Source organism: Rhinoraja longicauda, chromosome 12 (assembly GCF_053455715.1).
Source record: "Rhinoraja longicauda isolate Sanriku21f chromosome 12, sRhiLon1.1, whole genome shotgun sequence".
Lineage (NCBI taxonomy): Eukaryota > Metazoa > Chordata > Chondrichthyes > Rajiformes > Arhynchobatidae > Rhinoraja > Rhinoraja longicauda.
This window is the reverse complement of record NC_135964.1, coordinates 52128110-52152307: the sequence shown is the minus strand read 5'-3', so window position 1 is coordinate 52152307 and position 24198 is coordinate 52128110. Positions and strand designations below refer to the sequence as shown.

At 45.9% G+C, this 24198-nt stretch overlaps 1 protein-coding gene across 2 annotated transcripts; it reads right to left on the bottom strand.

Annotated features, from left to right (window-relative positions):
* Positions 1–2317: 2317 nt before the first annotated feature.
* Positions 2318–23686, bottom strand: LOC144599018 (E3 ubiquitin/ISG15 ligase TRIM25-like). 2 transcript variants are annotated; one of them, XM_078409746.1, is made up of 7 exons: positions 23103–23686; positions 19666–19761; positions 18175–18405; positions 13811–13833; positions 11937–12059; positions 10973–11092; positions 2318–6494 (listed from the first exon to the last, which is right to left on the bottom strand). In XM_078409746.1, exons 1-7 carry the CDS (start codon positions 23670–23672, stop codon positions 6359–6361), a joined length of 1299 nt encoding a protein of 432 aa, XP_078265872.1. In that variant the 5' UTR covers positions 23673–23686; the 3' UTR covers positions 2318–6358. The 2 variants fall into 2 exon arrangements, with proteins under 2 accessions (XP_078265872.1, XP_078265873.1); XM_078409747.1 differs by lacking the exon at positions 10973–11092 and having other exon boundaries at positions 6477–6494.
* Positions 23687–24198: the final 512 nt, after the last annotated feature.

Here is a 24198-nt window from a genome sequence, read left to right as displayed (position 1 = left end):
CCCTTCTTCGAAAAATTAAGGCCTGGTGCTCATGTGTGGGATCATGGTCCAGGAATAAGTAGGAGGAGGTGTCCGAAAGGGGGGGGAAATATATTTATATATATAATAATTGAGATTTCTACTGTATATACATATATATATATATATAGCACTTTTTTCCATTTATTGTTTAGAGTACTATGTTTACATATTCTGTGTATGTAAATATATATATATATATACATGTGCAGGCGTGAGTGTATTTATAGAAATAAATGTATGTATGTATATATGTGTGTGTGTGGATAGACACAAAATACTGGAGTAACTTAGCGGGACAGGCAGCATCGCTGGTGAAAAGGAATAGGTGACGTTTGTGTGCGTGCGTGTGTATGTATATATACATATATGTGTGTGTGAATATACTGTGTGTGTATGTGCAGAAAGGAACTGCAGATGTTGGTTTACACTGAAGATAAACAGGCGGTGTGAAATGATGGTCCTCGTGCTCAGCTGTGGGGTCATAGTCCAGCAGTGAGTAAGAAGAGGTGTGTTTGCGTGTGAAAAGGTATATATATAACACACACATATAAGTATATATATTTATATATTTATAAATATACATCAAAGTCAAAGTCAATTTTATTGTCAATCCTCAGCCAGTTTACACAGACAGAAAATCGAAATACCGTTTCCCACAATCCCGAGGAACAAAGTGCATAAAACTAAGTTAAAATTAAAAAGGCACAGCAAACAACAATCAACATAAAATATAAAATATAAAATATAGTCACTTCAAATGCGTTAAAAAAAATTTTTTTAAAGTGTCTGGTGCTGGATGTGCGTGTGTGTGGGGTGTTAAAGTCCAGGTCCAATAGGGGCAGGGGAGAGAGGAGGAAGGGAGGGGAGAGAGTTCAGCATCACACATATATGTATATATATACAACTTTTAATTTCATTTATTATATTGTTTACAGATTACCATGTTTATATCTCAATTGTGTGTGTGTGTTTATGTATATATATAAAAAATATATAGTACACTGTAAACAATATGATAAACAAAAATAATAGTTCACTATATGTGAAGAGTGTCGACCCGAGATGTCACCTATCCCTTTTCTCCAGAGATGCTCTCTGACCCGCTGAGTTACTCCAGGTTTATGTAATCTATATATATATATATATGGCAGTGCCACCCACATTTTGTTTTGGTTCAAGAGTTAAGAGTCAAGAGAGTTTTACTTGCAGCAGGAACATTTAATCAGACTCAATTCTTCCTATTCAGAATCTGAAGAAGGGTCTCGAAAGCCAATGGCATGTTGGCCTTCATAACGAGAGGATTTGAGTATAGGAATAAAGAGGTCCTTCTGCAGTTGAACAGGGCCCTGGTGAGATCGCATCTGGGGTATCGTGTGCAGTTTTGGGCTGTAAATTTGAGGAAGGGCATCCTTGCTATTGAGGCAGTGCAGCGTAGGTTCACGAGGTTTAATACCCGGGATGGCGGGAGTGTCATATGAGGAAAGACTGGAATTGTATTCACTGGAGTTTAGAAGGATGAGAGGGGGTCTTATAGAGACGTATAAAAGGACTGGACAAGCTAGATGCAGGAAAATTGTTCCCAATGTTGGGGGAGTCCAGAACCAGGGGCCACGCTCTAAGAATAAAGCGGAGGCCATTTAAAACTGAGGTGATAAAAAACTTTTTCACCCAGAGAGTTGTGAATTTGTGGAATTCTCTGCCACAGAAGGCAGTGGAGGCCAAGTCACTGGATGAATTTTTAAAAGAGTTAGATAGAGCTCTAGGGGCTAGTGGAATCAAGGGCTATGGGGAGAAGGCAGGCACAGGTTACTGATTGTGGATGATCAGCCATGATCACAATGAATGGCAGTGCTGGCTCGAAGGGCCGAATGGCCTCCTCCTGAACCTATTTTCTATGGTTTTATGACCCCAAATGTCACCTATCCATGTTCTCCAGAGATGCTGCCTGGCCCGCTGAGTTACTCCAGCACTCTGTGTCTATCTATGATTTGTTGTTACATTGACACCAGATGGATGGTTATTAGGTATAGAATCATAGAGGGTTACAGGACAGAAACAGTCCTGTATCCACCAAGTCCACATTTACTATCAGCCACCCAGTTACACTAATCTGACATTAGTTAAACTTTACACTCCCCACACTCTCATCAACTTCCCCCAAGTTCTGTCACTCACTTACGCACTCAGGGCAATTTACAGAGGGCTGATTAACCTACAAATCCGCACGTCTTTGGGATGTGGGTGGAAACCAGAGCACCATTTAAGAAAAAATTAGACAGGTACATGGATAGGACAGGTTTAGAGAGATATGGGCCAAACACAGGGAGGTGGGACTAGTGTAGGTGGGACATGTTGGTCATCGTGGGCAAGTTGGGCCGAAGGGCCTGTTTCCACGCTGTATCATTCTATGACACTATGGTGCCCACAGGAAAAGCCACATGGCCGCAGGAAGAATGAGTAAACTCCACACAGACATCTCGTAGGAGTTAAAGCATTATTTATTTGGCAGTCAATGAGGTAATTAACAGCATTTAACTGAGATGCAGGCAGCATTAATGGAATCTGCAACAGCTTGCATAGATAGGTCTAATCGTACTTTGCTGGCTTTACCTTGTACTAAATATTATTCCCTTATCATGTTTCTATATACTGTAAATGACTCGATTGTAATCATGTATTGTCTTTCCACTGACTGGTTAGCACTCAACAAAAGCTTTCTACTGTACCTCGGTACTGTCGTGGTTACCGGTGTTCAAAATGAAGCAGATGACACGGAGAATTCTTCAAGAAGTTAAAAGCCTTTATTTGCAAACAACGGCTGGAACAATCAGGATGTCAACCATCTGACTGCCGACTTAGTACACCGGGCAGCCTATTTTTATAGGGTTATTCTAAACCTTATCTCCTTTGTATTACCTCATACCCACACTCCCTTTCTCCCACACTCCCTTTCTTCAGTCCTTCATTGCTTTGTAGTACCTGTTTGTCCCGCCACCATTAAATCCCATTTAGTAATATATCCTTATCTCAATGCTCACATCCCTTCATATTTTGCCTCCCTTATTTCCTGCTAGTCCATCCCTCACATCCATCCATCCCCCCCAAGGCCTATGTTTTTCCTTATCTCTTCTCTTGCCACCATTAAATCCTACTCATTGATGAATGTCCGCATCCCTTCGGATTCTGCTACCCTTATCATCAAGGCTAAAGCAAAGGTACAAGCTGAAGCAAAGGAGTGTTATACAAAGGAGTGTTATGTTACAGAGACGTGTCAAGGGTACGGAATGTCTAGAGCGCCTTAATTAGTTACAGACAGGCGCCTAATGCCTAAGCAGTTACAAACCTTAAACAACAATGTATAAAATAATGCCGTAACAATGTCTAATGTATAAAATACTAGCAAATAATATCATGCATAAAATACTAGCAAATAATATCATGCATAAAATAATATTCTCCCATAGTACCAGTGGCAATAAACTAAACTGAACTTTTATTCACAAAATGCTGGAGTAACTCAGCAGGTCAGGCAGCATCTCGGGAGAGAAGGAATGGGTGACGTTTCGGGTCGAGACTAAACTGAACTCATTGTCCAAGAGTAGCAAAAGGTTAATGAACGGGGACATGTTCTCCCCGTGACCGCGTGTGTTTTCTCCGAGATCTTAAGTTTCTTCCCACACTCCAAAGACGTACAGGTTTGTAGGTTTATTGACTTGGTACAAGTGTAAATTGTCCCTAGTGTGTGTAGAATAGCGTTAGTGTGCGGGGATTGCTGGTCGGTGCGGACCCGTTGGGCCGAAGGGCCTGTTTCCTTGCTGTTTCTCTAAACTAAACTAAATGTGTTTCAATAGCAAGTCTATTTGATTTATTCAAAAGTTTACTTGGGTCATTTAAGTTTAGACATTATCTTCTTTCACATCCCTTCAAAGCAACATATCTCCTTTTATTCACAAAATGCTGGAGTAACTCAGCAGGTCAGGCAGCATCTCAGGAGAGAAGGAATGGGTGACGTTTCGGGTCGAGACCCTTCTTCAGACTGATGTCGGGGGTGGGACAAAGGAAGGATATAGGTGGAGACAGGAAGATAGAGGGAGATCTGGGAAGGAGGAGGGGAAGGGAGGGACAGAGGAGCTATCTGAAGTTGGAGAAGTCAACGTTCATACCACCGGGCCGCAAACTGCCCAGGCGATATCTCCTTTTTCTGGTCAAAACGTAAAGTGGGCTTGCGGGTCAATGGGTCATGCAACATCTGTGTAGTGAATCGACTGACAATGTTTTGTGTGTATGTCTTTGTGTCCATGTATGTGTGTCTATGTATGTGTATATGTGTCTGCTTGTGTATGCATGTATCTGTGTGTGTCTGTGTATACACATGTGTGCATGTCTGCGCCTGTGCGTTGGACTTGTGTATGTGTCATGTGTATGCATGTGTGTGTCTGCATGTGTGTCTTTGTATGCATATGTGTATGTGTCTGTACGCATGCACAAGTGATTGTGTGGGTCTGTGCATGCGTGTGTCTATGTATGCATGTGTGTAGATCTGTGTGTGTTCGCATGTGTGTATCTGCACAAGCACACCAAGCCTGTCAGACACAAAGATGGACCGCCCTTGCTATTATACCCTGACCTGCTTTTGATCAGGTATCTGTACACTGTAAATGGCTCGATTGTAACCAGGACGTTCTTTTAGGAAGGAGATGAGGAGGAATTTCTTTCGTCAGAGGGTGGTGAATCTGTGGAACTCTTTGCCACAGATGGCTGTGGAGGCCAAGTCAGTTGATATATTTAAGGTGGAGATAGATAGATTCTTGATTAGTACAGGCCTGCATAGAGTGGATGTGGAGAGGAAGGTTCCATTAATGGGAGAGTCTGGGTCTAGAAGCCAATGGTTCAATGGTCCATTATTGGCACATGTACTAGGTACAGTGAAATTGATTTGCCAACAATCATATGAAAAAAAAGCAACAAGATATATAACTACATAAAGATTACATAGAGACTTAAACAGCCACCACAGTGGCGTGTGAGAATCCCTAGGGTACACAGCATAAGCGGAGACCCACAGCCATCAGTGCAATGTCCGGGCCACACACACGCTCCTTCACCGTGATGTGACCAGAGTTGTACCGACCGCTGTTACTCTCTCGGTAGTCAGTGTCCGCCCGAACAGTCAAAGCCGTCCACACTCGCACTAGACTCCAGGATATCCACATGGAACGATATCCCTCTAAACACTGAGATCACTGCACTAACGGCAAATCTGTGGAATTCATTGCCACAGAAGGCTGTGAAGGCCAAGTCAATGGATATTTTTAAGGCAGAGATAGATAGATTCTTGATTAGTACGCGTGTCGGGTAATGGGGAGAAAGCAGGAGAATGGGGTTAGGAGGGAGAGATAGATCAGCCATGATTGAATGGCAGAGTAGACTTGATGGGCTGAATGGCCTAATTCTGCTCCAATCTCTTATGATCTTATATACTGAACTGAAACACTGGACAAGAAGCAGGGGTGCAGAGTTACACATGGGGTGGTCCTCCCATCCCCATTGCAGGTCCACACTGCTGAATTGAAGGACGGCAGCAGGAGGGGATGCATTGAGATTAAAACCAGCACCGAGTGACACTAAATGTCTCCCTTCACCAGAGACGTAAAGGAACTGCACATGCTGGTTTACAGAAAACAACAGAGTGCTGGAGTAACTCAGCGGGTCAGGCAGCATCTCTGGAGGGCATGGATAGGTGACGTTTCGGGTTGGGGACCTTCAGACTAATTGTTGGGGGGGGTGGGGGGAGAAAGCTGGAAGAGAGGAGGGGCAGGACAAAGTCTGGTGAGCGATAGATGGATACTGAGTATGTATGTGTGTGAATCTGCTTTGTGTGTGTGATTGTATATATGTGTGTGTGTCTGAATGCCTGTGTGTGTCATACGTGTGTGCGTGTGTATCTGTCTATGTGAGTATATACGTGTATGTGTGTGTCTGAGTGTGCGCCTGTGTTGATGTATATGTGTGTGTATTTTTATGTGTGCACGTGTGTGTGTTTATATTTGTATCTGTGTGTTTTTATGTGCGTGTTTGTTTGAGATCTTGACACTAAAAGTCACCTATCCATGTTCGGCAGAGTTGCCTGACCCGCCGAGTTTCCCCGACACTCTGTGTCTTTTTTTTCCTCTCTCTCTTCACTCGTCTGGTAAGATTTGTGCTGCAAACCTGTACTACTCCCTGACAAAAGCAGCAATACCCCCCACGCAAAGGTAGAGGAGGCACCATTAAATGCATCTGGAAACTGAGACTTCACAGGTAGAGGCGATGGTCAGCAAAGGTTGCACTTGTGTAACTAGTGTAACTGACGAGATTTTTCATTTATAGTTTCCAGGATGCTTCTTTGGTACTTTTGATATTCGTTCATCTTCATTTGGATGGAAGACGTGATGGTGGACAGATCCACACGGATATCCTGAGACGTGGTGTTTCTATAATAAAAGAGTGAACAAGTGGTTTTATTAATTTCCATTCAGAAGCTTCAAATAATCATAATTTCGGGCAGCACCTTGACGCAGAGGTGGAGTTGCTGCCTTACAGTGCTTTCAGCGCCAGAGACGCGGGGTCGATCCCGACTACGAGTGGTGTCTGTACGGAGTTTGTACATTCTCCCCGTGACTGCATGGGTTTTCTTTGGGTGCTCTGGTTTCCTCCCACACTCCAAAGACTTGCAGGTTAATTGGCTTGGTATAATTGTAAATTGTCCCTGGTGCGTGTAGGATAGCGTTAATGTGCGTGGATCGATGGTCGGTGCAGAATCGGTGGGCTGAAGGACCTGTTTCCACGCTGTATCTCTAAGCTTCTTGGGCCCTCCCTCGGACATAGCTGACCGTGGGTGATCTCTAAACTAAACTAAATTACAAATGATTAATGCAACACAGTTACCATCTGTAAAATCTATATTGTTTTTCTAGTGTAAGAAAACAACTGCAGATGCTGGTACAAATCAAAGGTATTTATTTCACAAAATGCTGGAGTAACTCAGCAGGTCAGGCAGCATCTCAGGAGAGAAGGAATGGGTGACGTTTCGGGTCGAGACCCTTCTTCAGACTGAATCAGTCTGAAGAAGGGTCTCGACCCGAAACGTCACCCATTCCTTCTCTCCTGAGATGCTGCCTGACCTGCTGAGTTACTCTAGCATTTTGTGAAATATATTATTTTTCTGGTGACTGTGGAGATTTCCCAGGGGCAATCTTCATAAGTTCATTAGTTCGAGGAGCAGAATTAGGCCATTTGGCCCATCGTCTATTCCATCATTCAATTATGACTGATCTATCTCTCCCTCCTAACCCCATTCTCCCGCCCGCCCCGTAACCCCTGACACCTGTACTAATCGACAATCTTTCTGTCTCTGCCTTAAAAATATAAATTGACGGCCTCCAGAGCCTTCTGTGGCAATGAATTCTATAGATTCACCACCCTCTGACTAAAGAAATACCTTCTCATCTCCTTTCAATGTTTTAATAAGGTCCCCCCTCATCAATAGACAATAAGTGCAGGAGGAGGCCATTCGGCCCTTCGAGCCAGGACCGCCATTCAATGTGATCATGGCTGATCATTCTCAATCAGTACCCCGTTCCTGCCTTCTCCCCATACCCCCTGACTCCACTATCCTGAAGAGCTCTATCTAGCTCTCTTGAATGCATTCAGAGAATTGGCCTCCACTGCCTTCTGAGGCAGAGAATTCCACAGATTTACAACTCTGACTGAAAAAGTTTTTCATCATCTCAGTTCTAAATGGCCTACCCCTTATTCTTAAACTGTGGCCCCTGGTTCTGGACTCCCCCAACATTGGGAACATGTTTCCTGCCTCTAACGTGTCCAACCCCTTAATAATCTTATACGTTTCGATCCTTCTAAACTCCAGCGAGTACAGGCCCAGTGGTGTCAAATGCTCATCGTTTGTTAACTCGCTCATTCCTGGGATCATTCTTGTAAACCTCCTCTAGACCCTCTACAGAGTCATCACATCCTTCCTCAGATATGGGGCCCAAAATTGGCCTGTTTCCGTGCAATATCTCCAAAGCAAAGATGTGCGCTTCACTTTCGTACCTGGCTCTCCCAGCAGGCCAGGACATTCCTGGAGAGCAGCAGGCCGGACTCGCCCGCCGTGGACTGATGACAGAGGAGGACTCGTTACACCTGGCGCCACAGCTTACGGGGAAACCAGCACGGAGCGAGTGCTCGGTGTCTCGGCCCACCCCATCACCTCAATACTGACCGTCTCCCCTCGACACTCTTGCTCCTGTCTGTTTGCCTCCACAGATGCTGATCAACTTAATGAGTTCCTGAGTCCTAGGATAAGCCATGGGGTCTTACAGCATGGAAACAGCCCTCAGGCCCAACTTACCCATGCTGACCAAGATGCCCCATCTACACTGGTCCCACCTGCCTGCGTTTAGCCCATACCCCTCTAAACCTGACCTTTCCATGTACCCCTGTGGGGAGGCCGCCGAGAGAACAAAGGGGGACATGTGGGGGACGAAGAAAGGGATGAACATGAGAGAGTGGGGGTGGGGAGGAGGGAAAAGCGGGGGTGGGAGGGAGGTGGGGGTCAGGAGAGGGGGAGGGGGGAAATAGGGCTCACTCAGTAACGACACCCTCTCCCCTTCCCTGTCCCCTCTCTACGAGGAATGGGCCCAACGGGTCCACTTGGTCTAGTTAATTTAAAATTTCTGACTATCAACCTTGCTGCTAAAATTTTAATGAGAGAGAGCAGAGAAGATTTACGAGAATGTTGCCAGGACTTGAGGGTCTGAGCTATAGGGGGAGGTTGAGCAGGCTAGGACTTTATTCATAGGTTCATAAGTTATAGGAGCAAAATTAGGCCATTTGGCCCATTTAGTCTACTCCACCATTCAATCGTGGCTGATCTATCTCTCCCTCCTAACCCCATTCTCCTGCCTTCTCCCCATAACCCCTGACACCCGTACTAATCAGAAAGGCATTCCTTGGAGCATAGGAGGATGAGGGATGATCTTCAACAGGTGTAAAAAATCACAAGGGGAATAGATAGGGTGAATGATCAGAGTCTTTAATCCAGGTAGAGAAATCAGAAACTAGAGGACAGAGGTTTAAGGTCAGAGAGAAAAGATTTAAAGGAAACCTGAGGAGTAGCTTTTTCACATAGAGGTTGGTGGGTGTATGCAACGAGCTGCCAGGGGAGGTAGTGGAGGCAGGAACTATAACATTATTTAAAGGACATGGATGGATGCTTGGAAAGGAAAGGTTTAGAGGGCTATGGGCCATACACAGGCACGTGGGACTAGTGTAGATGTGGCATGTTGGTCGGTGTGGGAAAGTCGGGCCAAAGGGCCTGTTTCCACGCTGTATGACACTATGATTATGACTCTCCTGTTTCTCCATCAGTTGCTTCCCTGGCACACCCCACCCCATCACCTCTATACTGACTGTCTCCCCTCGACACTCTTGCTCCTCCTGTCTGTTTGCCTCCACAGATACTGATCAGCTCAATGAGTTCCTGCGTCATAGGATAAGTCATGGAGTCTTACAGCATGGAAACAGCCCTCAGGCCCAACTTACCCATGCCGACCAAGATGCCCCATCTACACTGGTCCCACCTGCCTGCGTTTAGCCCATACCCCTCTAAACCTGACCTTTCCATGTACCCGTCCAAGAGTCCTTTATTGTTATTGCACTTGCCTCAACTACCTCCTTTGGCCACTCGTTCCATTCATCCACCACCCACTGAGTGAAAAGTTGCCCCACTGTTTCCTATTATATCTTTTCGCCCGTCACCGTAAACCTATGTCCTCTGGTTCTCGATTCCCCTACTCTGGGCAAGCGACTGTGTGTCTACCTGATCTATTCCTCTCATGATTGTATACACCTCTATAAGATCACCGCTCAGCCTCCTGTGCTCCAAGAAATAGTCCCAGCCTACTCAACCTCTTCCTGTAGCTCAGACCCTCGAGTCCTGGCAACATCCATGTAAATCTTTTTTTTCCTGGTTAATGACAGCAGTTTTCACAGCGTTTCGTACTTTCTACGAAACGATAGGATAGAACTTTATTTAAAGAGGAAGATTGATCTGCCAACAGTCATAAAAGCACGAAATACATGAAACATGAAATTAAAGTGACGAGTGGAAAAGATTGGGGAAGTGTAAAAATTGGGGAGGGGGAGGGGAGTCAGTCTATCCCACATCAGAAGGGGGAGGAGTTGTGCAGTTTGATAGCCACAGGGAAGAAGGATCTCCTGTGGTGTTCTGTGCTGCATCTAGGTTAATTCCCGGAATGGCGGGACTGTCGTATGTTGAAAGGCTGGAGCGATTGGGCTTGTATACACTGGAATTTAGAAGGATGAGGGGGGATCTTATTGAAACATATAAGATAATTAGGGGATTGGACACATTAGAGGCAGATAACATGTTCCCAATGTTGGGGGAGTCCAGAACAAGGGGCCACAGTTTAAGAATAAGGGGTAGGCCATTTAGAACGGAGATGAGGAAGAACTTTTTCAGTCAGAGGGTGGTGAAGGTGTGGAATTCTCTGCCTCAGAAGGCAGTGGAGGCCAGTACGTTGGATGCTTTCAAGAGAGAGCTGGATAGAGCTCTTAAGGATAGCGGAGTGAGGGGGTATGGGGAGAAGGCAGGAACGGGGTACTGATTGAGAGTGATCAGCCATGATCGCATTGAATGGCGGTGCTGGCTCGAAGGGCTGAATGGCCTACTCCTGCACCTATTGTCTATTGTTTATTGTCTATTGTTGCTGAAGGTGCTCCTCAGGTTGACCAGTGTGTCATGGAGGGGGGGAGCTGTATTGTCCAGGATGCTCTGCAGTTTGACGAGCATCCTCCCCTCCAAGACCACCTCCCGTGAATCCAATTCCACCCCCCCCCCAGTCTTGACATCCTTGAGGACTATGGAATGATTTGTGGTAATACTCACGTTTCCATCTCGTTCATGTGAGTCTGGTTGAAGTATGGATTTGATCCCATGTGGTTTGAATGCACGTGGCTCAGAGACACACCGACATTTCGGGATGGTATTGTATTGCCAAACGGCGGACTAAAACCACAGAGAGAAACCAAATTAACTCTTCCAGGCAGTGAGTTTCAGAAAACAGTTGATCTGTACCGATGTCAGAGGTTATAGGTAGAAGGCAGGAGAAGGGTTGAGAGGGAAAGATAGATCAGCCATGATTGAATGATGGAGTAGACTTAAAAGCACAAAATACATGAAACATGAAATTAAAGTGACGAGTGGAAAAGATTGGGGAAGTGTAAAAATTGGGGAGGTGGAGGGGAGTCAGTCTATCCCACATCAGAAGGGGGAGGAGTTGTACAGTTTGATATTCACAGGGAAGAAGAATCTTCTGTGGCGTTCTGTGCTGCATCTTGGTGGAACCAGTCTGTAGCTGAAGGTGCTCCTCAGGTTGACCAGTGTGTCATGGAGGGGGTGAGCGGTATAGACAATAGGTGCAGGAGGAGGCCATTCGGCCCTTCGAGCCAGCACCCACATTCAATGTGATCATGGCTGATCATTCTCAATCAGTACCCCGTTCCTGCCTTCTCCCCATACCCCTGACTCCGCTATCCTTAAGAGCTCTATCTAGGTCTCTCTTGAATGCATTCAGAAAATTGGCCTCCACTGCCTTCTGAGGTAGAGAATTCCACAGATTCACAACTCTCTGACTGAAAAAGTTTTTCCTCATCTCTGTTCTAAATGGTATACCCCTTATTCTTAAACTGTGGCCCTTGTTCTGGACTCCTCCCATTGTCCAAGATGCTCCGCAGTTTGAGGAGCATCCTCCCCTCCAAGACCACCTCCTATGAATCCAACTCCACCCCCCCCCCCCCCCCCCAGTCTTGACATCCTTGAGGACTATGGAATGATTTTTGGTAATACTCACTATGCCATCTGATTCGTGTAAGTCTGTTGGAAGTATGGATTTGATCCAACATAGTTTGAATGCAAGTAGGTCGGATGCACAGCGACATCTGGGGACGGTGTGATATTGCCAAGCTGTGAGTATCTAAAACCACAGAGAGAAACCAAATTAACTCTTCCAGGCAGTGAGTTTCAGAAAACAGTTGATTAGTACGGGTGTCAGGGGTTATGGGGAGAAGGCAGAAGGGTTGACAGGGAAAGATGGATCAGCCATGATTGAATGTCGGAGTAGACTTAATGGGCCAAATGGCCTAATTCTACTCCAATAACTTATGAACTTACAAATATATTTTGATATGTATGAATTATGTAAATTGTATGAATATTGACTTTGCTGACTTCAAGTAACCCTTGCTTTCCTCTCTCCATCCTCCCCCTTCCTAGTCTCTGGCCAGTCTGATTGTCTCAATGATTATATTTTGTCTCTGTTTTGTTGTCATCTTCCCCTAGCTGACAATGGTCTTTTCTACATTTTCCATGATGCTCCTCACTTTTGATCTCTTGTTTTGACATATTTCCATTCCTTATGTCTGTGTCTCCATCTCCCCTGACTCTCAGTCTGAAGAAGGGTCTCGATGTGAAACATCACCCATTCCTTCTATCCAGAGATGTTGCCAGTCCTGCTGAGTTACTCCAGCATTTAGTGTTACATATTTTTCAACTTCCCTTTTAATCCTTTGACTAATTATTTTTTGTCCCTTTGTTATCAACCCTTTAGATTAGGGAAATGGGTTTTAGCCTGTTTGGGGAGCATAGTGGTGCAGCTTGTGGAGCTGCTGCCTCACAGCATCAGAGACCCAGGTTTGATCCTGATCTCAGGTCAAGAGACTGTGTGGAGTTTGCACATTCTCCCTGTGACCACGTGGGTTTCCTCTGGGTGCTCCGGTCTCCGCACGCATCCCAAGGACGAACAAGTTTGTAGGTTATTTGGCATCTGTAACTTGCCTCTAGTGTGTAGGAAGTGGATAAGAAATTGGGATAACATAGAACTAGTGTGAATGGGTCTCCAAGTCCATGCTGACTATCAATCACCCCGTTCACTCTAGTTTTATGTTATCCCACATTCTCATCCATTCCCTATACTTTAGGGACAACTTAGTCGGCCAATTAACCTACAAACCTGCGGGGTTGGTGCAGACCCCGTGGGCAGAAGGGCCTGTTTCATCGCCGTATCTCTGAAGTAAAGTAAAGCTGATCTCAAAGTCATAGTGTCATAGAATTAGCAGCATCGAAACTGGCCCTTCAGCCCACCCTGTCCATGCTGACCAAGTTGAAAATCTGTGCTTGTCCCATTTACCAAGTTTGACCGATATCACTCTAAGCCATTCCTATCCCTGTATCTGCCCAAATCAGGAATAAATCTCATTCAATTTGGATGGGAGATTTGAAGTGATTTGAAGTTTGAGTTTAGTTTAGTTTAGAGATGCAGCACGGAAACAGGCCCTTCAGTCCACTAAGTCCGCGCCGACTAGCGATCACCGGACATTAACACTACCCTACACCCACTATTGACAATTTTACAATTACACCAACCCAATTAACCTACAAAGCTGTACATCTTTGGAATGTGGGAGGAGACCAAAGAGCACAGACAAAACACACGCAGGTCATGGGGAGAACGTGCAAACTACAGACAGACAGCACCCATAGTCAGGTTCGAACCCGGGTCTCTGGCGCTGAAAGGCAGCAACTCTACCGCCATGCCACCCTTTCCGTCAAGGAGGTTAGCAATGTTACCAACAGGATTCCATGCTTCAACCAGTCTCCTTCCATGAATTCCTTTCCCACTTAATGTATATTCCCAATAGAACCAAGTCTTGTTCAATTAGGACTTACCTGGCAAGGAGCTTCTTCACGTCCTGTCAATAAAAGTGAAAAAAGCAGTCAAGACATATTTAAATAAATATAGTTCATAGATCACAGGGGCAGAATTAGGCCATTCAGCCCAACAAGTCTACTCCGCCATTCAATCATGGCTGATCTATCTTTCCCTCTCAACCCCATTCTCCTGCCTTAGTGCCATAACCCCTGACAACCGTACCAATCAATACACCTTAGAATAAATATTAATATAAACCTTCTGAATAATGAAAGGCCTGGATAGAGTGGATGTAGAGAGGATATTTCCAGTAGTGGGATAGTCTAGGACCAGAGGGCACAGCCTCAGAATAAAAGGACGTACCTTTAGAAAGGAGATGAGGAGGAGTTTCGTTGGCCAGAGGGTGGTGAATTCCTGCAATTAATTGACACAGACGGCTGTGGAGGCCAAGTCATTGGGTACTTTTAAAGCAGAGATTGTTAGATTCTTGGGCATCAAAGGTTATGGGGAGAAGGCAGGAGAATGGAGGTGAGGGGGGGAAAATAGATCAGCCATGATTGAATGGCAGAGTGGTCTCAATGAGCTGAATGGCCATATTCTGCTTCTATGTCTTCTGATCTTATGAATTAAACCAAGAGTGCATTTGCTTCAGTGAAGAATCAGTTATGCAGGTCCTTCAGCCCATTGACTGTCAAGCACTCATTTACACTAAGTACACTTTATTATCCCCATATTCTCGTCAACTCCCCACAGATTCAACCACTCAGCTGCAGATGACGATTATGTTGAGGTTTATAATTGTCACGTGTACTGAGGTACAGTGAAAAGCTTTGTTCTGCATGCTGTCTAAACAGCTCAGATATACCATCCATAAATAAAATCAAGTCAAACTCAAATACAATAGGTAGAGCAAAGGGGAAGATACAGAATGCAGAATATAGTTCCCGCATTGTAGTGCATCAGTTCCAGAGACAAAGTCCAATTTCCTCAATGGGGCAATTTTTCAGTAATCATTTAACCCCTTATGGGCTTTATATAAGAACTGACATTAAGTTTAGAATTGAGACTTAATTAAGATGGCGGCGCGCACGGACGCAGCGGCTCACAGCTCTCCCTTTCGGTGCGTTTTATGTGTGTTATCTCTGTTATGTCTGTTAGTCAATTTTAGTCATGCAAATCAGGCAAATCCTACTTACAACCGAAAGGATCTTCTGATCATAGGATTCCAGTGCAATCGGGACCTTATGCGCGAATTTCCACACCCGCAAAACATACCGGAAGAGATAGCCAGGACACCGGGCGCTCCGTGGATAGTTGTCGGCGCGAACAGGCGTCGCAGGCGGAGGAGAAACAGGAAGCAAAAGCGAGGACGCCGGTCCGGTATACTTGCCAAGCTAAAGAGACAGCCACACAAACCACCGCTACCCAGCATGTTTCTCACCAACGCCAGATCCATCATCAACAAAATGGACGAACTAAAACTACAGATATCAGCAAACAAACTCGTGGAGGACTGTTGCATTCTCTTAGTAACAGAGACATGGCTTCATCCACTTATCCCAGACGGAGCCATTGAGCTAGCCGGGCGTACAGCGTTTCGTTGGGACAGAAACATCGACTCCGGTAAGAGCAAGGGGGGGGGGGGTTATGCATTTACGTGCACAACAACTGGTGCACTAACATCCAAATCATAGATAGCCATTGTTCTCCAGATCTGGAGTCCCTAACAGTTAAATGCAGGCCTTTTTACCTTCCTCGTGAATTTACAGGGGTTATAGTAACAGCAGTCTACATCCCACCGAATGCTAACGCTAGCACAGCTTTAGGCTACCTGCTCGGTGCAATAAACTCACAACAGAGCACATATCCAGAAGCAGCCCACATCATAGCCGGGGACTTCAATCATGCAGACCTAAAGTCAGTTCTCCCGAAACTTGAACAACACATAAGATGTGCTACCAGGGGGAAAAACACACTAGACAAGGTTTATTCAAATATTAAGAAGGGTTTCAGGTCAGCACCACTACCACACCTGGGGCAGTCAGATCACCTGTCCATATTCTTAACTCCAGCATACACCCCACTCAGGAGGAAAGCTCCAGTCACCATAAAGACTGTTAAGACATGGCCTGAAGGAGCTTCCTCGCAGCTGCAGGATTGCTTCGAAAGGACCAACTGGGATATTTTTGAGGATCAGGACTTGGAGGAGTATACATCAACTGTACTTTGCTACATCCAAAACTGTGTTGACAATGTCACCGTCGACAAACGCATCCGGTTGTATCCCAATCAGAAACCCTGGATGACAAAGGATGTCAGGTCTCTCCTCAAGGACCGTAACACCGCCTTCAGGTCTAGTGATAGAGCTCTATACAGTGCTGCTAGAACCAACCTGAAGAGAGGCATCAAGGATGCCAAAGCGTCCTACAAGAGGAAGATTGAGGACCACTTTACCAACAATGACCCACGGCGGGTATGGCAAGGCGTCCAGCACATCACCAACTACAAGACCAGCAACCGCACGACTGCCGACGGCGACGCCTCGCTGGCAGAGGAACTTAACTGTTTCTTTGCTCGTTTCGAGGTGAAAGCTACAGTGGCAGACATAACACCCTCTCCAGCACCTGACAGCAACACCTTCACTGTGCAGGAGTATGATGTTAAGCGCGTGCTCAGAGCAGTGAATCCCAGGAAAGCTGCAGGCCCCGATGGTGTGACGGGCAGAGTGCTGAGGGAATGTGCAGACCAATTATCTGAGGTCTTCACAAAAATCTTCAACCTGTCCTTTTTAAAATCCACCATCCCTCCCTGCCTGAAGTCCGCCACAATCATCCCACTGCCGAAAAAGTCTGTCATCAGCGGCCTTAACGACTACCGTCCGGTAGCACTCACACCGGTCATCACAAAGTGCTTCGAGAGACTGGTCCTGCAGCACATCTAAGCCAGCCTCCCACCCACCTTCGACCCATACCAGTTTGCCTACAGAGCAAATAGGTCTACAGGGGATGCCATCGACACTGCTCTTCACACTGCACTGACCCACCTTGAACACCAGGGGAGCTATTTGAGGATGCTCTTCCTCGACTTCAGCTCTGCCTTTAACACGGTCATCCCGAGCAGACTGGTCACCAAACGTTCTGACCTTGGATTTTCCCAAACCATCTGCCAATGGATCAAGGACTTCCTGACCAACCGCCCCCAGACCGTCAAAATAGGCCCTCACCTCTCCTCCACCATTACACTGAGCACCGGCTCACCACAGGGCTGTGTGTTGAGCCCCATCCTTTACTCCCTCTACACTCACGACTGCGCCCCCACCCATCCCACCAACACCATCATCAAGTTCGCGGATGACACGACTGTGGTTGGACTCATCTCAGGAGGAGATGAGACAGCCTATAGGGATGAAATCCAAAGGCTGGCAGCATGGTGTTCAGTGAACAATCTTGTCCTGAACTCCTCCAAAACAAAGGAACTTATAATTGACTTCAGAAAAACCAGTGTAGAATACGACCCACTCTACATCAATGGGGTCTGTGTGGAAAGGGTACCCGCTTTCAGGTTCCTGGGTACGCACATCGCAGAGGATCTTACCTGGTCTACCAACACCATCACCACAGTAAAGAAGGCACAGCAGAGACTCCACTTCCTGAGGATCCTCAGGAAAACCAACCTGCAGGAGAAGCTCACGATGTCCTTCTATCGCTGCTCCATCGAGAGTGTGCTGGCATACTGTATAACCACATGGTATGCCAGCTGCTCAGAAAAGGACAGGAAGGCCCTTCAGAGGGTCATCACAACGGCCCAGAAGATCATCGGCTGCTCACTGCCCTCCCTGGAGCACCTGTTCAGCCTACGCTGCCTCAGTAGAGCAGGCAAAATAATAAAAGATCCATCCCACCCCGGCCACCGTCTGTTTGTTCATCTGCCCTCTGGTCGACGTTTCAGGTCGATCAAATCCCGAACAAACAGACTTAAGAACAGTTTTTACCCCAGGGCCATACGAGAACTGAACACTACCTTTGCACTAGGCAACACCGTTAAAAAATCTTGTACTTAATATAATTGTATTTATTTGTTTTTGCATTTATTGCATATATGTTTGTACGCACCGTCAGGATTGGCTATTTTTTAATTTCGTTGTACTCGTTGCAATGACAATAAATGAATATTATTATTATTATTATTTAGAGATACAGCGTGGAAACAGGCCCTTTGGCCCACCGAGTCCATGCTGACCAGCGATCACCCCGTACAATAACACTATCCTGCACACACTAGGGATAATGTACATTTATACCAAGCCATTTAACCTACAAACCTGTACGCGTTTGGAATTGTGAGGAAAATACTGCCAGTGGCTGTGTGGCTGGACCAGTACCTGAATAAAGGAGAGAGCATCCTTCTGGTCTTGGTCTTGGGATTCCTTGTCTATTAATTGAAGTTTATCCATCTTTTCTACCAACGAGCCAGATTCGCTCTTGATCCGGTTGAGCACTCGTTGTTCCTCGTCATCGATCATCTTCAGTACAGTCTTTTCATCTTCTTCCAATTGCTTCCTCCATCCGGAGAACTCAGTCGACAGTTTTTTCCTCATTTCCTTGATGTGCCTCTGAAAATTCAACCAACACAAACAGTCTAGTTTAGTTAAGTTTAGTTTAGAGATACAGTGCGGAAACAGGCCCTTCGCCCACCGTGTCTGCACCAACCAGTGATCCCCACCCACTAACACAACCCTAGCACACACTAGGGACAAATTACATTTATACCAAGCTAATTAACCTACAAACTTATACGTCTTTGGGGTGTGGGAGGAAATCAGAGCACCTGGAGAAAACCCATGCAGGTCACGGGTAGAACGAACAAACTCCGTACAGACAGCACCTGTGGTCAGGATGGAACCCGGGTCTCTGGTGCTGTGAGGTAGCAACGTTACCGCTGCGCCACCGTGTCCCGCAAAATGACACTGCGAGCAGTTCTTTTAAGTTAACATTCAAGAACAAAAAAAGGGCGGCACAGTGGCACAACGTAAGAGTTGCTAACTTACAGCGCCGGAGACCCTGGATCGATCCTGACTACGGGTGCTGTCTGTTCGGAGTTTGTACATTCTCCTCGTAACCTGCGTGGGTTTTCTCCGAGATCTTCAGTTTCGGCCCACACTCCGAAGATGTGCAGATTTGTAGGTTAGTTAGCTTGGTGTACAGGTATGTGTAAATTGTCCCTAGTGTGTGTCAGATAGTGTGAATGTGCGGAGTCGCTGGTTGGTGCGGACTCGGTGAGCCAAAGGGCTAGTTTCCACGGTGTATCTCAAAACTAAACTAAAAACTGAAGATCAGGGGATTGAGGAAATGAACTGTACACCTCCATGATCATGGTTCAACATGGGGATAGACACAAAATGCTGGAGTAACTCAGCGGGACAGGCAGCATCTCTGGAGAGAAGGAATGTAGGAAAATAACTGCAGATGATGGTACAAATCGAAGGTATCACAAAATGCTGGAGTAACTCAGCAGGTCAGGCAGCATCTCAGAAGAATCAGTCTGAAGAAGGGTCTCGACCCGAAACGTCACCGATTCCTTCTCTCCTGAGATGCTGCCTGACCAGCTGAGTTACTCCAGCGTTTTGTGATACCCTGGAGAGAAGGAATGGTCGAGACCCTTCTTCAGGAACCAATTGGTCACCTATTCCTTTTCTCCAGAAATGCTGCCTGACCCGCTGAGTAACTGCATGGTGTAAACATCATCTGCAGTTCCTTCCTACACATAACATGGAGAAAATTGGGAAGCAGCATCTCTGTTTCAAACGGATACAGTAGGTCCCTGGTTACGAGACAGGCCCTCTCCCAGTGCAGTTACATGTAATGTTTCTTACCTTTATTTCACTTTCTTGGTGCTTTAGGCTCTGCTGTTTACTTGTGCAATCGTTCTGATGTTCACGGAGATCCTTGACCTCGCTCTGGAGTTTCCCCTGGAACGACAGCGAAAATGTTTCAGGAAGAGACACAAGAACTCCATTTTAGAGTTGACTCCATTTACACTTCTGGCTGCCTCGGCAAGGCCAGCAGCCTAATCCAGGATGAGGCATACCCCAGCCACTCCCTCTTCTCCCATCAGGCATGAGGTGCAGATGTGTGAAAATGTAGAGTTTAGTTTAGGGTATTGTCGTGTGTACTGAGGTACAGTGAAAAGCTACAGTGGAAAACGCACACCTCCAGTTTCAGGGGCAGGTTCTTCCCAGGCAACTAAACCATCCGACCAACAACTAGAGAGCAGTCTTGAACTGCTACCTACCTCATTGGAGACCCTCGAACGATCTTTACTCGACTTTATTTTGCACTAAACGTCATTCACGTTATTCCCTTTATCATGTATCTGTACACTGGATGGCTCAATTATAATCATGTATTATCTTTCCTCTGACTGGTAGGCATGCAACAAAAGCTTTTCACTGTACCTTGGTACATGTGGCAGTAAACGAAACTCAACTCAACTGCAAGGGTTTCCAACAGAAATGGCCTTGGATAGGATGTGGGTGGGAGAAAAGGACATTAAAGTTTCTTCAGTCAGAGTATTGAGTATAGAGGTTAAGTTCTGTTACAGTTATACAAGACGTTAGTGATGCCACATTTTCAAGTATTTTGTTCAGTTTTGGTCACCTAGTTTTGCTATAGGAAGGATGTTATTAAACTGGAAAGAGTGCAGAGAAGATTTACGAGGATGTTGCCAGGGTTTAAGGGCCTGGGATTGGGCAGGCTAGGACGTTATTCCCTAGAGCGCAGGAGGCTGACAGGTGATCTTCTGGATATTTATAAAATCATGAAACAAATTGATAGTGTGACAGTGAACGTACGGTGTAGAGGAATCAAGAACTAGTGGATATATGTTTAAGGTGAGAGGGGAAAGGTTTAATCGGAAGCTGAGGGGCAACTTTTTCACTCAGAGGATGGTGCATACATAGAATGATCTTCCAGTGGAGGTAGTTGAGACAGGTGCTATAACAACATTTAAAGGGCACTTAGGCAGGTACATGAGCAGGAAAGGTTTGGAGGGATGTGGATCAAATGTAGACAAATGGAACTAGCTTGGATGGGGCATCTTGGTCAGACGTTTTGTGTCTATCTTCAGTGTGAACCAGTGTTGCTTTTCACAGGTAAAATCACAATAACCATTTATACATTGATTACCACTCGGTGGCTCTGACATCCAGCACCATGAAGTGCTTCGAGAGGCTGGTCATGGCACACATCACCTCCAGTCTCCGAGAGAACCTTGATCCACTAAATTCACCGACTGGCAGAACAGAGCCACGGCAGATGCCATCTCCCAGAACCTCAACTCATCCCTGAAACATCTGGATAATTTTTATTTTAGTTCATTTTGTTTAGTTTATGTCAGTTCATTTAGTTTATTGTCAGGTGTACAGTGCAAAACTTTTTTGTTGCATGCTACCCAGTTAGCGGAAAGACTATGCATGATTACAATCGAGCCGTCCACAGTGGACAGATACAGGATAAAGGGAATAAAGTTTAATCCAAGATGACGCCCAATTAAAGATAGTCTGAGGGTTGCTAATGAGGTAGATGGGAAGTCAGGACCGCTCTCTAGTTGGTGATAGGATGGTTCAGTTGCCTGATGACAGATGGAGAGAAACTGTCCCTGAATCTGGAGGTGTGCGTTTTCACTCGTCTGTACCGCCTGCCTGATGGGAGAGGAGAGGGTGGAGTGACCGTGGTGAGACAAGGACATCTATGTCTGAGTCTTCTTGATTGACTATAGCTCGACCTCCAACACGATAACCCCAACCAAACTTTTCTTCAAACTCAGACAACCCTTGCAATCTTCCCAAACATGATGAAAGTCCCATCAGATCTGGGGATGAGCCTGGTGGAACATTTACTGGAGAAACAGAAACAAAGAAAATAGGTGCAGGAGGATGCCATTCGGCCCTTCGAGCCAGCATCGCCATTCATCGTGATCATGGCTGATCGTCCACAATCAATAACCCATGCCTGCCTTCTCCCCATATCCCTTGATTCCACTCGCCCCTAGAGCTCTATCTAACTCTCTCTTAAATCCATCCAGTGATTTGGCCTCCACTGTTCTCTGGCAGAAAATTCCACAAATTCACAACTTTCTGGGTGAAAAAGATCCTTCTCACCTCAGTTTTAAATGGCCTCCTCTTTATTGTAAGACTGTGGCCCCTGGTTCTGGACTCGCCCAACATTGGGAACATTTTTCCTGCATCTAGCTTGTCCAGTCCTTTTATAATTTTATATGTTTCTATAAGATCCCCTCTCATCCTTCTAAACTTCAGTGAATACAAGCCTAGTCTTTTCAATCTTTCCTTATATGACAGTCCCGCAATCCCAGGGATCAATCTCGTGAACCTACGCTGCACTGCCTCAATTACAAGGATCTCCTTCCTCAAATTAGGAGACCAAAACTGTACACAATACTCCAGATGTGATCTTACCAGGGCCCTATACAACTGCAGAAGACCCTCTTTACTCCTATACTCGAATCCTCTCGGTATGAAGGCCAACATGCCATTATCTTTCTTCACTGCCTGCTGTACCTGCACGTCAACAAAGACACCCAGGTCTCGCTGCACTTCCCCCTTACCTAACCTAACACCATTGAGATAATAATCTGCCTCCTTGTTTTTGCCACCAAAGTGGATAACCTCACATTTAACATGCAGATATTATACTGCATCTGCCACGCTTCTGCCCACTCACTTAACCTGTCCAGGTCACCCTGCAACCTCTTAACATCTTCTTCACACTGCCACCAGCTTTGTGTCATCCTCAAACTTGCTAGTGTTGCTTCTAATTCCCTCATCCAAATCATTAATATATAGTAAACAGTTGTGGCCCCTACACCGAGCCTTGCGGCACTCCACTCGCCAATGCCTGCCATTCTGAAAAGTGCCCGTTTACTCCTACTCTTTGCTTCCTGTCTGCCAACCAATTTTCTATCTATGTCAACACCCTACCCCCAATACCATGTGCTCTAATTTTGCTCACCAATCTCCCTTGTGGGACCTTATCAAAGGCTTTCTGAAAGTCTAGATACACTACATCCACTGGCTCCCCTTCATCCATTTTACTTGTCACATCCTCAAAAGATTCCAGAAGATTAGTCAAGCATGATTTCCCTTTCAAAAATACATGCTGACTTGGACTTATCCTTTTACTGCTATCCAAATGCACCATTATTACCTCTTTAATAATTGACTCCAACATCTTCCCCACCACCGATGTCAGGCTAACTGGTCTGTAATTCCAACTCCTCGAGAACTTTGCTCACCTTGATTTTGTCCTTTGCCTCCTCCACAGTCAGCAGAGAGTGGGATTTGTGTTTCCCGATGACAGTGCAGGATATACACACGCACTCCTGGTCCTGCTCGCAGTAGAACTCAAGGACCTTCTTATGAGTTGGGCACTGCCTGGTGGTGAAGTCAGCAATGGGCTCGATCAGCCCGTGGTCCTTGTAGATCTGCTTGGTCAGATGCGGCTGCAGATGGTGGGAGCAGAAGGAGGTTTCACATTTGAGGCACGTCTTCACAGCCGGGGATGGGCTGTCGGTACAGTACTCACACATCACGGGGCTGGGCCGGGCAGCAGTGGCAGTGGGCTGGCACTGGCTGTACTTCTCCACGATGTTCTGCAGAGTGTGGTTCTTCACCAGGCTGGGCCTGGGCTTGAAGTTTCTGCGACATTGAGGACAGGTGACCCCAAAACTGGTCACTGAATGGTCCCAGAAATCACCGATACATTTGGCACAGAAACTGTGCTGGCAGGGCAGTGCCACAGGGTCCTGGTACAAACCCAGGCACACTGCACAGGTCAACTCTTCCGTCAAGCCTGCAGCCGCCATTCTGCGTTGCCCCAGCAGTGCAGAGCCAGATCAAAAATGAGAACGTGGATTCCAGGAAATCACTTGTTTTCAGTTTCAATGTTTGTCTGAAATTTAACCCCTCGAGCTCTGTGCTTGCCCAGCCAAGTTACATGTTGAAGAGAGACACAAAGTGCTGGAGTAACTCAGCAGGTCAGGCAGCATCTCTGGAGAGGAGGAATAGATGACCTTTCAGGTCAATATAGTGTATATATTGTATGTATATATAGATATAGACACACACACAAATATATGTGTAGGAAGGAAATACAGATGCTGGTATAAACCAAAGACAGACACAAAATGCTGGAGTAACTCAGCGGGGCAGGCAGCATCCCTGGAGAGAAGGAATGGGTAACGTTTCGGTTCGAGACCCTTTGACAAATGGTGCTCATGTGTGGGATCGTGGTCCAAGGATAAGTAGGAGGAAGTGTCCGAAAGGGATTTAAAAAATATATATATATATAATTGAGAGTATATATATACATATATACTCACACACCCACAT